Source organism: Euprymna scolopes, chromosome 16 (assembly GCF_053919585.1).
Source record: "Euprymna scolopes isolate OS-2025 chromosome 16, ASM5391958v1, whole genome shotgun sequence".
Lineage (NCBI taxonomy): Eukaryota > Metazoa > Mollusca > Cephalopoda > Sepiida > Sepiolidae > Euprymna > Euprymna scolopes.
Window position 1 is genome coordinate 21,803,766 of NC_136497.1, and position 18,575 is coordinate 21,822,340.

General features: G+C 32.8%; 1 protein-coding gene across 1 annotated transcript in view; it reads left to right on the forward strand.

The window, feature by feature from the left end:
• Positions 1-18,575, forward strand: part of LOC145295877 (phosphoglucomutase-1-like) — a 65,861-nt gene that overhangs the window by 43,545 nt on the left and 3,741 nt on the right. The window contains exons 4-8 of the mRNA XM_080141621.1: positions 4,176-4,366; positions 12,790-12,944; positions 14,652-14,783; positions 16,435-16,554; positions 16,649-16,832. Of these exons, the coding sequence (XP_079997747.1) occupies positions 4,176-4,366; positions 12,790-12,944; positions 14,652-14,783; positions 16,435-16,554; positions 16,649-16,832 (782 nt within the window). The remainder of the gene's footprint in view (positions 1-4,175; positions 4,367-12,789; positions 12,945-14,651; positions 14,784-16,434; positions 16,555-16,648; positions 16,833-18,575) is intronic.

Here is an 18,575-nt window from a genome sequence, read left to right on the forward strand (position 1 = left end):
CCGGTGTTGCTTGGTTGTAAAATATGCTTAAATGATATTTTAAATCATGCAGATTTCATATTTATTATAGAGCCAATGCTCTATCGATTACATCGTACTCAATATATAGTGAATTCAAGTTTTAAAAATGACTTGGGTTCCATCAGCTAGAATTGAAACCAAAACATATAGCACTCCAGCATTATTCGTTATCATCCATGCTAACAGATTGATATCAAAACTTAAAAATTAACCAACTTTAACGTATAAATGTAAATTTTTGCATGCATAGAGAAGCACTTTAATTCGCCCAGTTTCCATGTGGCCCTTTAGCTATTTCTTTTGGCTAAAAAAAAACAATTAAATTTGTTCCACAGGTTCAAATCCCCTATATAAAGTTTTAAATCTATAGACCAAAAATTGAGAGAAGTTTGGTAGATTGTTCTGCATAGATAAGGTGTCATATATATATATATATATATATATATATACTAGCATGGGTGCCCGGCATTGCCCGGGTGTTTTGAGGTGTATGCTGAGCAAAAAAAAAAAAAAAAATGTCAATTTTTTTAACTTTGACCCCTATTATGACCCCCTAAAATTGATTGTTTTGGGCTCAAATCAAGTTATTAACTTAGATCCATGTCCAAGGAATCTATATCTAAAATTTCAAGTGTTTAAGACCCAAAATTGTAGGAGGAGTTTGGTAGAGTTCTCAAGTCAAATCGTTGAACTTTGACCCCTTAATCGCCAAATTTCTGGCCGAAAAGCAATCACATCGATTTTCCCAAATCTCAGTACCCTGTATATCAAATTTCGAGTCTGTAGGCTAAAAATTGACAGTTATTGTGTTGGGAAATGTACATACATGCACACACACACACACACACACACACAGACCCTTTCATTTTTATAGATATACTAGCATTTCAGCCCGGCATTTCCCGGATGTTTGGACGTGTATGTTGAGCAAAAGAAAAAAGTGGTAGTAGGAAATAAGGCTTGAACCCGCACTGCGAAGGAGGAAAAGAACGTGAAAAAAACGTGACGTCTTTGCTGTTACGACCATCGCCAAACTGGAAGTGACGTAGGTTTAAATTAAGGCTAGGCAATCAAAAAACGGGGATGACTTTCGAAAATATCGGCGAAAAAAGCGACCCCTCCCTGTAGAAAAGTGCCCAGTTGAGAGTGAAGAAATTAATGTTTTTAGCCAATTTTTTGGTATTTGTCGTCTGAAGGGTCGAGCTTCAAAATGATACTGATCTTGTGAAAATCCGTAGCCTCTGTCGAAAGTTTTAGGCACACATGCAAACATGCATGCATACATACATATATTGGTAGCTCAAATTTTCGACCCAAATCGATTAAAAAGCTTGCCCTATCTCTGAATACCCTTTATGTAAAATTTCAAATGTTCAGACCAGAAATTGTCTGAGTAATTTGGTAGCGAGCGCAGAGGGCAAATTTTTTTAAAACTTTGACCCCTATTATAACCCCTTAACATTTGTTTTGGGCTCAAATCAAGTTATTAAGTTAGATCTATGTCCAACGGACCTATATCTAAAATTTCAATTGTTTATACCCAAAATTGGCGGAGAAGTTTGGTAGAGTTCTCAAAGGTCAAATTGTTGAACTTTGACCCCATAACAGCCAAATTTCTGTCCGAAAACAGATTACAAAGATTTTCCCAAATCTCAGTACCCTGTGTATCAAATTTCGAGTTTGTAGACTGAAAATTGACAGAGATATTGTGTCGGAAAATGTACACTGACTGACACACACACACACAGACAGACACTTTCACTTTTCTAGATATATATATATATATATATATATATATATATATATATATATATATATATATATATATATACAGACTAGACCTGAAAGTACAGAAGTGTACATAAAATTGTGAACCACACTGAATGACAGAAATTTGAACTCTTAATTAGAGATATAACGTATTTATAAAATAATAAACCTGTATTGTTCAATTTCCAACATAAAAATGAATATCTGCATTGTACAGTGTAAAAGTTTGTGCTCCCTTTTCCCATATAGACGTCTTTCATACAGAATTAACAGAAAAAACATCTTACCTGATCAAAGCGAGATGCAAGAAAAAGGTCAAAAGTTTTTCTGCACCACATAAGGGTGTTCGAGTTCCAAGTAACAAGTTTTCCTTTGGCACCAAAACCAACAGAGTATGGACCATTGAGATAAGCTTTTCTCTGTTGAATGAAAAATGGCTTTCCTTACTGTATAGTTCTCCCAGGTTTTACCTTCTCCCTTAAAAAGGGGTTAGTTTATTGCTGAAAGGGCTACCCAGATTCTTTTTTTTTTTGCAGGCCAATATACTCTTTCTCTAAAGTGTTGGTCTTTAAATCCTACTTTTCCAACTCTTGTCATATCCTTCTGCCCTGGGAAGGAGACAAATATTGAAAGTCTCAAACAACTTTAAACATTCAAATACGATAAAAGTGTGTTGCTAAAAAAGTTCAAACTAAAGCATCTAATGTTTAAGTATCTTTTTTTTTTTTTTTTTTTTTTTTTTTTTTTTTTTTTAAACACTAAGCCACCATCTTGTGTTTTCTTGTGGACATACATGAAGGTTAGAATAAAAAGATAGAATGACAACAATGAAGAAAAAGTTGGATGTACATATATAAATATATACGCACATTTATTCTTACTTAGACAGTTTTAGAGGAATAAAAGGGGGGACACAATGTTATTTAACATGATAAACAATGAAAAAATAAGAGACCAATATTAGAGAGAATACATTGAAGTCCCAATACAATAGACATGTGATACTAGGGTCAGATTGAGGAACACGAGAACTCTATAAGTAAATCTTAACTTTGTTGTGATTCTGAGAGACTGTGACCAGTTTTTAATGATCATATGACCACCTTCTCTCTTTACATCATCAACATTCTGATCCACATCTGGCATCAATTGAAATGAATGGCTCTCGTCTTCAAGAGGCCTCAAGTTTTGACAAGCTTCTGGGCTTGACCATTACTCCTGATCTTAAATGGAACACGTACATCAAATCTGTTGCCAAGGCCGCTGGAAAAATGGTGGGATCTTTCTATCGATCCGGTAAATATCTCACTGCTGATGCTATTCTCTATCTATATAAGAGCCAGGTACGTCCAAGGATGGAATATTGTTGCCATATCTGGGCAGGAGCTGCTAGAAAGAACTTGTCCTGCCTTGATAGAGTTCAAAATAGACTTCGTAGCCTCGTAGAAGATGTCCTTTTCTCTTCCTTGCAACCTCTATCTCACAGAAGAGATGTTGCGAGTTTGTCTCTGATGTATCGTTATTTTCGTGGAAGGTGTTGAAACTGAGCTTCAATCTATGGTCCCCCCTCGCCAAACTTTCACAAGATACTCGTCTAGCTGTACACACTATCAATAATTTCCCCCACTCTTTATCTGTGCCTAAACCTAAACATAGATTCCATGAACAAAGCTTCTTTCTTAGAACTGCACGCCTGTGGAATTGTCTTCCGTTTTCCTGGTTTCCGGCTGACTACAATATGGTTGTGTTCAAGTCTAACGTAAATAAGTTCTTGATGAGTCGTTCTATATAAGTTATCAAATTTACCAAATTTTCATTACTAATGATTACTGTATTGTCCAATGTCTACTGTACACTCTTTAACCCTTATCCTTGAGTGGCCTCTTGGCCTTGATAAGTGGTGATGCCTATGTAAAAAAAAACAAAAACTCATGTACATTAAGCTAGAAAGAGGATCTCTCTCTCTCTATCTCTCTTTCTCTCTCTCTATATATATATATAATGTAGCTGTCGTAATGTTCAATGTTTAATTAAACTGAATGGCTTGCTTTGCTTTCAGATGTGGGCAGAAATGACCCAAATGTAGTGAATTAATTTATATAATTTAAAAACTTCATTTTACATGGCATAATGTTAGATTTTGAATCTCTAGTAAGATATCAGAAAGGTAAATTCATATTGCTGTTTTGTTTTTGTATTAGAAAAAGTAATCATTTTTAATACAAATTTCATGAGATTTAAGCACCTGAAATGAAGACTTTTTATTGTTTCTCCTTCATTTAATTTGAAACTTTATTCTAATGAAGAGTCTATAAATATCAATGTTTGCCTTCATATTTGAAATCGATTTGTTGGTTTTATTTATTTTTTATTTCTTATTTAAGTCACTGGTCCTTATGTGACCCGCATATTTGGTGACGAGTTTGGAGTCAATCCACAGAACTTGGTTAATTGCAACATCCTTCCAGATTTTGGAGGACTACATCCTGATCCAAATTTAACATATGCTGCCTCTCTTGTGGATGAATTGAAGAAAGGAAACCATGGACTTGGTGCAGCTTTTGATGGAGATGGTGTAAGTGCCTTCAAATATACATAGTTATTTAAAATGTGCATTTCCAAATTCTGAACATTTTATGTTCTTTTTCAAGTAAATCTCATTAAAATTGTGTGACCATGTCTTGATATGGTTTACGTATTGTTTTACTTGCTATTGATTATTTGTTGAAAATGCAATTAGATAAAATACCAATAACTTAAAACCCTAAGAATAAATTTCAAAATTATAAAGCATTTTGGTTTAAACAAGTCAGTCATTTTAATTTGGTAATGGTTGATAAAAGAAAAGTTAATCGCTTTGTAGTCCTTAGAATTTTTAAGGAATTTGAAAGCCTTTAAACTGTTGAATAGAAAATTATTTCTAGCTTTAAAGTTTAGAATACTATTTACATTTTGCCTTATTAGCTCCTCAATCAATTGCCAAATTGTCAAACCTGATTTTTTTGTAAAAATTCATGATTTGTTACAAATGGCTTTCTCTTCGCAATAATCTTGTGAATGTGAAGTGATTCATAGAAAGATTTTGAGATGACAAATGGAAAATCTTTAGTTTTGTTGAACAGTCTGAACTATAGAATGCACATATTAGCAATTATATAAATCTGGATCAACAGCATGTGCTTGCCAGTGTTTTATCTGCTTGAACATACAAGAACTTTTCTCAAATGTTGGTTCAAAGTCACCCAATTATTGCATCAAACAAAACAATCGGTTGATGTGAAAAATTTGAATGTAATACTCGTGCCTTAAAAATCAATAACTTCTAAATAAAATCATTTATTGAATCTTGCTATAGTGCCCATTAAGTCACTTTTAAAAAAATATAACTTATTTGTATTGCAAATACCAATAACCTGCAAAAAGGATTAGAAAGAAATCAATAATTTTTAAGGTTTTATTGAAATTTTTTAAGTTTCAACATGTCTTCCATCATTAACAAAAACATTTGCCAACTGATTTACAATAATGCCTGAAATCAGTTGTTTTAGCTTTCAAATCTTCTAAGGAACTAGATTTGGTTGCACACACAATTGTTGCCTTAAAAATATCTAATGGAGTCAAATTTGGTGAACATGGAGGCCAATAAAATAGTCCGCCCCTTCTGATTAATCTGTTAGGAAGTTCATAATTTAGAATTTTTTTTTTTTTTTTTTTTTTTTTTTTACTTATCTAAAAATTGATGCAAATTTTGTAGTGAAGAATTCTTCAATAGTGGTACATGAAACTTTATGACGCTTTTTTTAAGATTATTCACCCCCCCCCCCTTCGACAAAGGAGGGATTGGGCCTAGAAATTCAGTTCCGTTCGTTTGTTCGCACTTTTCTCAATAACCATGCTTGGGATATTTTTGAAATTTTGCGTAACAATTAGTCATGGTGAAAGCAAATTTATCACTTAAAGAGGGGACCCCATATGCGCGGTTTGTTTCTATCGCAAATACAAATAATTATAATTTTTTTTAATCTGCACATAGACTTTATGGACACAATTATATATAATTGTGAAGCCATAAATAACTTAGAATGATTTTCTCCATTTGAGTCACAGTGAAGGCCTTTAAATTTTATTATTTTTTTTTTGTCAATAAGTTAATCGTAAATCTGACTTTATTTTGCTTTTCACATGTAACTGTAAAGAAAATAAATTTTAATTTGTCTGAAAGCAAAAATTTATATCCTTTTGAGCAAGGAAATTTAAAGTGAAAGGCAAATCCAAACGAAGTTTTGGTCAATTCTGATACATGAAATACTTTTGTTTCAAACAAGTCATTGAGTATAGCATTTCATGGTAAAAAAATTCTAACTCAAGCTTTAAATTTTGCTTTTGAACAAAAATTTCACACTTCAGTAATAGATTTCAACACTCTAACCCTCTTACCAAATCTGAGGATATTAAATATAAATTTTTAAGTTGTTTCAAGTCTCTTGAATTGTTTAGTCTTTCTTTTGACTTTTCACTTGCCTGATTTGGTTTTGTGGTTCTAAAGTTTTCCTAATTTGAAAATTACCTAACTTTAGCAGATTTATGAATTTTTAAAACTTTATGCTTTTTTTTTTTTACAAAGTCATAGTTATTCGTCAGCTAATTTAAAGTCCAGTAATAGTTTGTCGAGGTAAAATCTGGCTGGAAATTATGGGAAAACAACTCTATAACCACTAATTAGCTCCCTTGACCAGAACTGGAATCAACAATGACTCTAAATCAAAATGAAATGGTTTAACCCAATCTTACATGATAAAAGTAGTTACAGATGTAAATCAAGATTTACACAGAGGTGGATGAAACGAAAATACCCATTCCTCCTTTTATTGAATGGATTGGGTTTAATAGACAAATCCCAGATAAGCATATTTTTAAATGCTATAGGAGACTTAGCGGTACTTGTACAGCTTAATCAAGACATTAAAAATGAAAATATTGAAGAAAGGTTATATTGTACGTATCCGTTTTGGATTGAAGATCTCCGAAAAAAAAATTTGTTTAATTTGATTGAGTAGTTTTTCTTTGTTTCATCACGGCTGAAAAACACGTTTTTATGAGAGCACGTTGAAGTCAGCCATTATGAAAATTTTTAACACACCACAGGGAGATAACTATGTAAAGCGCCGGCACTCCCTCCCCATCTTTATTACTCGCTTTTCTTCTTAAAATTGAACCTTTTGCTCGGTATTATAATAAATTGTTTTTTCGCTGTAAAATAAATAAATTTAAAAAAAACTACTCTATGAAATTAAGTGAATTTTTTTTTTTTTTTCGGAGAACTTTGTTCCATAACGGATACGTACAATATAACCTTTTTTTCAATATTTTAATTTTTTTAATGTCTTGATTAAACTGTACAATGTACGATGAATGAAGAAAGATTTAACATCTTCACAAGCTCATTTAGACTAATTCTTTTTTCTTTTTTTTTTCTTAGGGGAGGGGGTCTCGTATTTATTTATTTATTATTTTTTTTTATTACATTTTCACCCCAAACAAGGCACATTGCCACTTTGTTGTAGGGGGCTACTATCAGGGACATAAGCATCAGGGGTACTGTAAAGGAAGTTGGGCAGCAAGATGTCGGTTCACGTTGCACTTGAACTTCTGCATGTCAGTACAGTCGGGGAAGCAGGGACCCGGAAGAGAATTCCAAAGTCTAGCTGTTCTGGGGAAGAAACTACTGGAGTAGAAAGCTCTCTTACATCTAGGGATCTCTACTGTGAAGAGGTTAGGATTTAGCTGCTTGTCGGGTTTGTCGGGATTTACGTCGAGGGGAGCACAAGTGCTTGCAGTTCGTCAGAGCATTCACCGTTAAAGTACTTGTAGAACAGGCAGAGGGATGCAACATTTCGTCGATGTGATAGAGGCTGAAGTTTAGCTGACAGTTCAGGACCTATCAGATTGGTGACTCTCTTTTGAACCTTGTCTAGGAGCGAGAGACTAGTGGCAGATGCACTAGCCCAAATATGACAACAATACTCCATACATGGGCGTGGAGTGGAGAGCCTGGAAGAAGTTGTCAGATGAATTTCAGCAAAGAGATCTGGCACTATTACAAACAGTGCAGATAAACAAACAAAATATGCTTCCCATGATAAATTAGAAAAAAAAATGTTAAAGGGAAGCAACGCTATAACCATAGTTAGCTCCCTTGATCAAAACTGGCAGTGCTCTGGCAAAATAATGGCGCTTCTCTCAGATCCAGTTTTTACAAAATGTAGACAGCGAGGAGTTAGAAATAAATGGGTCACAAATCTCTAAACAGCATTCGAGGGGGGGAAAAGTTTGTATCTTGATTTTATTCTGTTTTTATATCATTTTATCTTTTATTCCTTATGAATTTTTTTTTTTTTTTAGCTCCATTTTGTCATTATCTTTTAATTTCAAAACTCAATTACATATGTCGGTAGTAGACAATTCTAATGTTCTAAATGACTGTAAGCTCTTTGTGCCTTACAGAATAATTAGTGCTTAATAGGTAGAACTAATTTATTTGTCTATTAGTGATGGCAATAAATTCTGCCTATATGCCTCTGTATACAGGTGTAACTCTAGGATTGAGGATATGTTTGCTTGAGTATACCGAAGCGGCACTAAACCTAGATGGGTTGAATCGGTTTCCTCCGAAGAAGGAAGTTTCATGGGAGTATGAAATTCACAAACGGTTCCCAGTGACATGTATATCCTCATCAAGAGAGATGACAACATTAGGTTTTTGCAGAAGTGTCGACATCCTCCTACATGCAGCACCTGGTATTCCAAAGTAGTCACCCATCTGGTACTGACCAGGCTCAATGTTGCTTAACTTTAGTGATCTAATGAGAACTGGTGTGTCAAAATGATTATTTAAAGTATATATTTAAAGTATATAGGTCTGTTAACTTAGTCACTACTTGGCTGCAGAATGGAAGGACTACCAAGACCTATACCAATTTTCTTACTAAGTCAGTGACCCTACCCTCATAATTTTTCATGCACATTACCAGTGCTATTTGACTTTTCGACAGAAGAGGATCAAAACTTTGATATATGGTCTTAATACTCTAGTCGGGTAACCAATGACCTATACTTAAGCTAAAAACTAAACCGTGCTGTTAAACTTTTTGAACTATTATAGCTACACTCGGGATGAGTAAAATTTCCTACAGTGTAAGTTTATTATGGCGTACGGCACAATCACATTGACACACCGGTTCTCGCCAGATCACTGAAGTTGTAGATGGTCTATGCCCCTCCAGGGGCTCAAGGGCTATGGATAGATGGAAGTTTATTATGAGGAATTGTTTTCTCTGAATTTAAACTGAAAGTAAATCAGTTAAAACTTTTTGAAAGTATTCAATTAGCAATACACACAGACAATAAAATGCTTTGGATAATTACAGATTTCAAGGCGGTTCTGCTAAAATCGTCATATTTTAAAAACGAAAGCACTTTAAGTCGTCCAAATACCACCGTTTTGTTTGAAAATGAATATACTTTCAAATGAATTAATAAATAATAATGTACATTATATATTTTAAGAGTTTTAAGCAAATAAATTGATAAAAATGTTAACCTCATAAAACAGCGTTTTTTGGTAAGATTTTGTAATGACTCCCCCTAATTTGTAAATGGTCGTACTGCATTTCTCTCAAGAATTTTGTCATGAAATTTGGAAATTAACTAGAAAAAGTATCTAAAAACTATCTGTAGAAGCAGCAGCAGCAGCAGCTGACAGTAATACCATGGCTGATATTAATTACTTTACTGTAAACAAACGTTCTTTATTTGTTTTGTTTTTTTATTCCAGAATGAATTAAAAATTTAAAAAATGAGATTATTGATATAAAAAAAATGTTCTTACATATTTAGTTGGAGCTCATATTATCAGAACATAATTAGCTTAGAGTTATTCAGTTATCAGAATGTATAATTAAACCAATCCCAACAAGTCTGGCATTATTTTTGGTCAAATTTTAAAAATACAGTTGAAAAGACACAAATATGTAACATGTGTGCACTTTTATCCATTACATTAGTTTTTAACGGTGAATTAAACAGGGTTTTGTTAAAAAAAAAAAAAAATGTGAAATGATTTTCTTTTGCTTCACGTGTGCAAGCAGTACCTTCCCCCACCCCCAATATATATTTTTTTAATCTTTTTTAGTTTTATAATCGACTGGACATCATTCTACCAAATTACATTAAAAAAAAATGCAAAATCAATATTTAAATATTTGTAGGAGGTGCTCAGTTTCTAGTTAAGTTCCTATTTACTTGCCTCCCCATGAGGACAGTTAGAAACAAAGGTCAGTTTTTAATGTGAGGAAAATCCAGCTTCCCAAAAAGAGTCCATCTGGATTTATCCAAACAAACATAAAAATTTTCTCAGTCATGAAGGATTTCTCCTTCACTGATAGAGGACAGAAAAGGCGAAGTGTAGTATCAGAATACTACACTGTGATCTTGGTTTGAAGTCAGGTAGAAAAAAAAAAAAAAAAAAAAAAACGTCTTGAACTGGAAAGTTTAACAAAATGTGACACTTGGACAAGAAATTTAATTGAAAATAAAAACCAAATTTATCCAAAATTTGTGAATGATTTAACTTTAGCAAAATGTGTTTTTGTTGACCTTTACTCCTGATCTGAAATGGAACACGTACATCAAGTCTGTTGCCAAGGTCGCTGGAAAGATGGTGGGATCCTACTACCACTCCAGAAGATATCTCACTACTGATGCAATTCTCTATCTATATAAAAGCCAAGTACGTCCAAGGATGGAATACTGTTGCCATATCTGGGCAGGAGCTGCTAAAAACAGCCTATCCTGCCTTGACAGAGTACAAAATAGACTTCGTAGCTTAGTGGGGGATGCCCTTTTCTCTACCCTGCAGCCTCTCTCCCACAGAAGAGACGTTGCGAGCCTATCCTTGTTTTATCGTTATTTCCATGGCAGGTGCTCGTCTGAACTCCAATCTCTGGTCCCCCCTCGCCAATCTTTCACGAAAAACACCCGTCTAGCTGAATCCACTGTGAAAAATTTCTCCCACTCTATATCTGTGCCTAAATCAAAACGCGGATTCCATGAACAAAGCTTCTTTCTTAGAACTGCACGCCTGTGGAACTCTGTTCTGTCTGCCTGCTTCCCACCTGACTACAACTTGGATGTCTTCATGTCCAACGTTAACAAATTCCTAATGAACCGCCCCCTTAAGTAAACACTTCATCAAATCTCCACACTAACGTAATGTACTTGCAATAACCCTTATCCCTGAGTGGCTTCCGGGCCTTGATAAGTGGTGATCACTGTGTAAAAAAAAAAAAAAAAAAAAAAAAGTGGGCAAAAAATACTTAACCAGTTTTTCAAACGTCACGTTTTCTGTTAGTGACATCACTTGTTTTAAATGAAATTTAATTTTGTCTGTTTGTCGTAATTCTTAAACTTCACACCCCTCATTTACGTAAGTTTACATATTTAAAAGTAATTTGATGTCCAAAATCTAAGGCAAACATTTTCAAAAGCCAATAATTATGGCCAACAAACCGTAAATATGGGTGTCAAACGCCCTCTTAAAAAAAATCCTTTTATCCTAACTCTAACCCTAGGTACGAGTGGCAAGCCTCCTCCTCCTCCTCCTCCTAAAACCTTCTTTAGTCCTAACAATTACGCTAAGTCCAAGTGGCAAGCTCCTCACAAATAAAGTTTCTTAGTTAGCTACATATAAGTGTCTAAATAAAAAAAAAACAGATTCTTCCTTAAAGAAAAGTGCACCATTAAAAAAAAATAAATTGGTCAACTGTCCTAAAACACACCCGTAAAAAAATAAATTGGTCAACTGTCCTAAAACGCTAGAATGGTCTTGAAATGGTGAATTATTTTGCATTAAATTTATGTCAAACTAACCCCCACTCTAAATTCTAAAATTGTTTTTGTTTTGTTTCTATCAAGTCTTCAGGGTGTTCGCACATAATTTTCCTTAGCTCTACCCAAAATCAGTGGAAACCTCCCCACCCTCTCATAATTGCACAAAGACCCTCTTAAAACCACAAATAATTGTATTTAGAAAAAGAAACAAAAAAAAAAGGCGCACAGGATTTATCTTCTATAAAAAAAAAATGGTTGACTGCCCTAAAAAACTGGAATTGCTCAAAATAGGGAGTCATTTTACATTAAATTTTAAAATAATACTTGTTTATCTTTCATTAAAGTTTTTCAAGGTATTCACACATAATTGCCTACAAAGGTAAAATCGCATATTTTGGCGAAGTGGTCAGATGAGGTGGGGGGGGGGGGTTAATGAAGGGATTAATCTACAATAATACCAAAGAAATATTGCAATATATTCATTTTTAAACAGTCCTAGATTTCAATTTCAGTTATTTGTACATATAATGCGTTACAATTCAGCTTTGATTTCTCTAACTTCTTTTCTTTTAATGGATATATAGCATTTTTAAGGAATTACAGCATATTTATGTGCATTTTCTGCAGATTATTTGGAAACTGTTAATTTTTGTGGAGGTTTTCATTAGCATATTCTAATTCCTAGCACAGAAATACACTTATATGGTAAATTTCATTGCTTAATCTTTTGTTTTAACAAAGATATAGCATTTTTACTGAAAAAGTAGTGTAAAAAATGTGACAAAACTCATGTGGTCTTAAAGAGGGGAAAGTATCCATACGTGTGAGGCACAAAAATAGTCATAACTTCTTTAATTTTAATTGGATTTTAAAAATTTTTAAAAGATTCTTTCTTAGCTCATCAAGCTCTTTTTATATATACCAATATTGAAATATTTTAAGCCAATGTGTGTTGTGATTTAATATATCATGAAACCAAATGTAAATGGTTCAGTAGGTTTTAAATGAAATCCTTGAAGATTCACCTTAAAATTTTCTTTTAAAAGAATCACTATGTTAATGAATTGAGTCTGTCAAACTTGGCCATAAAATTTTTAATTTATTTTCTAGGACCGAAATATGATCCTTGGATACAAGGCTTTCTTTGTGAACCCATCAGATTCTCTAGCAGTCATTGCCAACAATCTTGATTGCATTCCTTACTTTCAAAAAACTGGAATAAAGGGTTACGCTCGTAGTATGCCAACAGCAGGAGCTGTCGATAGGTCAGTATATCTAAATTAAAAACATTAACAATCATTTAAACTTTTTCCTTAAATGCTTCAATTTAAGCATCATTAAATATTTTCTTTTTGTTAATCGTGAAAATTTTATAGCAGAGAAATTATTCTTAACCAACCTATAAAAACTTGTTTTTACTAAATCATTTAGAAGATTTATTTTTTGAACATTTTGTTTTGAATAGTTAAATATGAAGAAGTTTAATTTAAAAACAAAATGGCTTCATCTTAAATCATTTTTTTTCTTTTTTTTTTTTTTTTTCAAAGCTAGTCATGCATTTAGCTACGGTAAATCTGTTTCAACAGTGAATCTAACATCACAATCACTAATACCTACATACTTATCTACCCATTCCCATATTTTACATTTGCAACTGCTGGCAATAAAAATGGTTGACTTAAAACCTTAAATTTCATTTTTTTTTAACTTCCTTTCTCCCAAAAATTATTACAGATTGTTTTTTTTTTAAAGAACATCAAAAAGAGTTGGCTCTTGATTTAAAACATTAAACAGTTTCCTTTTCATGAGAAGACTTCCATTATATTATTTTTTATATTTTTTGGAATTCTTTGAGATGAGGCTTTATAATTTGAGTATTCATTTTTTTTTTTTTTTTTTTTTTTTTCGGACTGCTATCCTCATTTTCATAGTTGTGTTGTTCCTATCCTGGTTAACCACCTGAAGAAGGCTAGGAGATAAGTTGGCCAAAACGTGGTGAAACAACTATGAATGAATTTCACAAAAAAATGAATACTCAGAGGGCTTTCATTAACACAATAGACAATACTGATTTGGCTACTTACAAGGAAAATATGAAATTATAATCATTGATCCATTATTTGCTTGAATAATAACTATGGATACTTCAAAAATTAAATATTTCCCTTGAAAAGCCAAATTACGAGTAAAAAAAATATAAAAGTACGAGATTATTATTTTGTATTTTCCTTGTAAGTAGCCAAATCAGTATTGTCTATCGTGTTAATGTATGTCGTCTGATTAAAAGGAAAATGTTAGAAATATTTTAAATCAAGGCTTATCTTTTTTAGAATCACACACCTTTTTGAGAATCTGAAAGTTCTGCACCCACTTTCCTTTATCAGGAAATGCACATAAGCATAATTTTGCAATATTTTTGAGTTATAATGGGGTATATATTTAATTGCCGCCCACATCGGCAATATTTGGCACAAGGCCGGGAAAGTGGGATACCCGCAGGCTCCCCTAGGAGACATCCCATCATCTCAAGAGATATAATGGGGTATGATCCCTGACAGTTGAGAGATTCTATTTATAAACGATGCTGCTAGGAACTGACAAACCAAATTAATTCATGTTCTGCTACCAACCAATCAGAAAACAGAATTGCTCTATAAAAATTAAACCTTTTTTGTAGCAACTTTGCATATGTTTTCTTCGTGTCAACACTGGAAGAATCTTTTGCTCTATGGCTTCCAACTCAAGAACTGTCTACAGAGAACCAGTCACCTCCAGGACTTGTATAGAAAAATCTTAAGTTATGAATTTTCCTTCAGAAAAATATTTGTAAATTATTTTAAAACCTTTTTAGTTTTGAATACTAACACTTGAAACTAAAAATGAAAAGAATAGTTCTTACGTCAATATAGCAAGAAATTGAAAATAAAATTCTTACCCAAGTTTATTTATTTATTTTTTCCCCCCGAATCTAGAGTGGCTAATGCAAAAGGAAAGGAGATGTTTGAAGTTCCAACCGGCTGGAAATTCTTTGGAAACTTGATGGATGCCAACAGACTTTCCTTGTGTGGAGAAGAAAGTTTTGGTACTGGATCAGATCATATCAGGTGAGCAAATATTTACGTGTATTTTTTCATTTTTTTATTTTACAAAAGTAACTTAATAATTCTTTTAGTTTCATAAAAAAAGGAGATATAAATACCAATTTTTATTTTACAAAAATACCAATTTTTATTTTACAAAAATACCAATTTTTAAAATTTGTGAAGAAATCCAGTACATATTGATACATGGTCTGATAAAATCTTGATTTTCATAAACAACCTCCCTGGTGCAATTGCATCTGAGATGGACATGTTCCACTGATAACCCCACACTGTATGTAGAAAAAATCTAATGCAGATACAAAAAAAAGGCAGTGGCTGAATCCTTAGAAAATTATTTCCAGCATGTAGGGCTGAAGTAGGGCTAAAAATAGCCAAATTTATTGCTTCGAAGAGAAAGCTCTTTTCCTCTGGAAATTGTTTCCAACCACTAAATGTCATGGTCAATAACACCCTTCCTAGTAATTGAAGTTGAAACTCATTGGTTTGTCGGGCAACATGAAATGGAATAAGTACATCGATGATACAAAGTTTGCGGATCAAGTAAAGATTAACTACCCCGTAGCAGAAGACAAAGATTGTCGAGCATTTCAAGTGGCACCGGTTGTTCGACCTTGACATTGACATCTAATATTAAAGAAAATGTTTTGTAAATATATATTTTTTTCTTTTAAATCTTTAAAAGTTCTGTAAATATATTTTTTTTAAATCTTGCTCATGAACATTCGAACATGTTTGCTATTTGACATGTTTATAAACAACCAACGGCAATGTCAAGGTCGAACAACTGGTGCCACTTGAAATGTTTGACAATCTTTGTCTTCTGCAGGGTATCTAATCTTTATTTTATCCAAGTTGGCTGTAAAGAAGGCAGGTCCCCTGTACTGGATTAGAAAACTCTGTATCAATGCCAGTATCTATATAATGCCGCCATTTGCCAGTGCATGGAGTATTGTTGCCATATCAGACTGGTACACCAATCACAATTACCAAGTGCAAAAAATAAAAATTTCTAACCAAAGTTCCACACTGTCTGCCAAGCTCAAGCCTGTCGCAGTGTTGCAACCGTGTGCTTGTTTTAAAAGTACTTCCATAGAATGTCCTGATCAACTTATTGCAGAACTGCAGTAATCCAGACTAGCAATAAAACAGTATCTCTTCTCTTTAGAGGTTTCTAGATGCTAGAATAATTTCTATTTAACATTCTTCAGACCACTAATATTTGTAATTTTTTCCCTGATTCCTTTTTCTGCAAAGTACAGAAGTTTAAGTGTAATGTGAACAAGCATCTTCTGTCCAACTACCTACTCTTATGATCTTTTATAAATTTTTAATAACCTATATCATACTAACTCTTTGCACTTCAGTAGCATACCTGGCGGGTGTGGGGGACAAAAAATTGGTTTGAACTTTCTCTAATTTTTCAATGTTATACACAGAAAGTGTTCTTAGACAATACATAATTTCTTTTGTTGGGTTCTTGCAAGAAATAGGTAATCTCATTTTTACAATCGATTAAAAAGATTTATTTTTTCATAACCACATAACTGAGCTATTAAGTTTTGTGTTAATTATTTGATTAATTTGTTTGTTCGAAAGCAAATGTGTTAATGTGTAAACGCTTTCGTAAAGTAATCTTTTATTTTTCTTGTAGAGAAAAGGATGGTATTTGGGCTGTGTTAGCCTGGCTCTCTATCTTGGCACATCGCAAACAGACTGTAGAAGAGATTTTAGTCGACCATTGGAAACAATATGGTAGAAACTTTTTTACCCGGTTTGTATTAGGATTTTATATTAATTTTTTTCTTTTCTTAGAAAATATTGTAGTAAAAAAAAAAAACTGCAGCAATTTTTTTTCTTTTTTCTAGGTATGACTATGAAAATTGCGAATCTGCTGCAGCTGAAAAACTAATGGAAGTTTTAACTGCTTTCATCTCCGACTCTTCCAACATTGGCAAAGTGTTTTCTGAAGATGGGAAAACATATACAGTTAAGAAAGCGGATAATTTTTCTTATGAAGATCCGATCGACAAAAGCATCAGTGTGAAGCAGGTGAGAAATTTCTACATTTTGATAGAAAAAAAATCTGATGTTTTCCCTCTTTTAAATTATTTAACTTAGCAATGCAATACTTTTTCTATTAGGGTTTTCAGTTTAGATCAAATGTCTTATAGATTCTATAGAAATTTTAGAGGTGATGGGTTGGAAACAAGCTGAATAGGAAAATCCACTGAAAGTGAAGGAATGACACCTGGTTAACAATGTCAACGTTTGATGCATTATGTGAGATGTGTTTTTGTACTAACAATATTTTGTGTGAATAAAATTCAACTTCAAAGGTAACTTTAATTTCTTTAAAAGTTTTCCTTTATAGATTTTGATAATTTTATTTGTCCAAATTATATTTAATAGATTTTATAAAATTAAAGTTGTGATAAAGTGAGGAATGATTTTTCTTCAGTAAAAACAAAACGATTCCATGATTAAACTCAAAATCAAATAACTAAAACTTGTTATTTTTTAAAAATTTATTAAAGTTTCAGCTTAAATGTAGATGCTAAAAAAGAAACCAGAAAATGGTGACGTTTTTGTTTCTCAAACTATCTAATCTAATAGCAATTAAGAGGAAACTCTGATAATTTTTAAACACCTGAAATATTGGAAGGGGAGCATTGTCTGATGGGCATTGACAGTGTAGTAATCTATACCTAACTACCCAGTTCTATGGGCATTATACAAAATGAAAAGGCCGACATACTTGCAAAAAAATCATTAAAATGACGATAAATCATGCAAGACCTGAGAAGAAAATGTCAAAAAAAAATTTTCTATTGACATCAACAGTTGGAATGCTATCCAATCAAATACAAGACATAGTAAAATGAAGCAGTCAGAATCGGACAAAATATTCACTTATGTACTTATTCAAAACTGATGCATCACCTCACTGCATTGTTTGTGATGAACTAAAACATTTTAACCAACTGTAAAAACAAAAAAAAAAATTGACATAAAAAATACTGAAATCTATTTCCAGTTCTTTTAGGAAAAAAAAAACAGATACACTTAAGCAACTTCCAGAATGCATAAAATAATTCTAACAATTTTTGTAAATACATTGCATGGCACAAAACTATGGGCTGTGAAACAAAGTTCCAATCTAATTGCTTGAAAATATTTTCTTGACAAAAAAGAAAATCACAGTACATTCAATCAATAAGCCAGGTGAAGTTAAGATTGTAAAACTAAATGTTTCCAAGTCCTTTAACAAGGTTTTATGTGAAATTCGTCATTATGTGGGGATGGGGATCAACTCTTCCAGTATTACTGGACGATTATTTAAACTAATTTTAGCTTTCTTTTAACTAAAAATGATCCAGATCTTTCTTGATGGCTGTAGATCTCGATAACACCACATAAATGTGTATGTGCCCTAGGAGTTGATACACAGAACGATAATATTCCTGATCTTTATAAAAGGCATCCTTCACGCAATCGCATCTAATGATTTGCTGATAACACCATATTCTATTCCCAGCAGTAAGTAAATTGAATACTCACACTCACAAATCTGAATCCTTGGAAAATAATCTCCAGTCTGTAATAGAACTAGGCCAAAAACAAGTGGTTACATTTAAAGCTATCAAGACCAAATTCTTTCCCTTAACAACTATAAGAAACCTCTCTGATTACAGTTGACATAGCTAATAGTATCCTTACATTGGGTATAAGGTTTAAACTTGATTGTCTGACAATGTCAGACAGCTTGAAATGGATATTCCATTTCATGCTGCC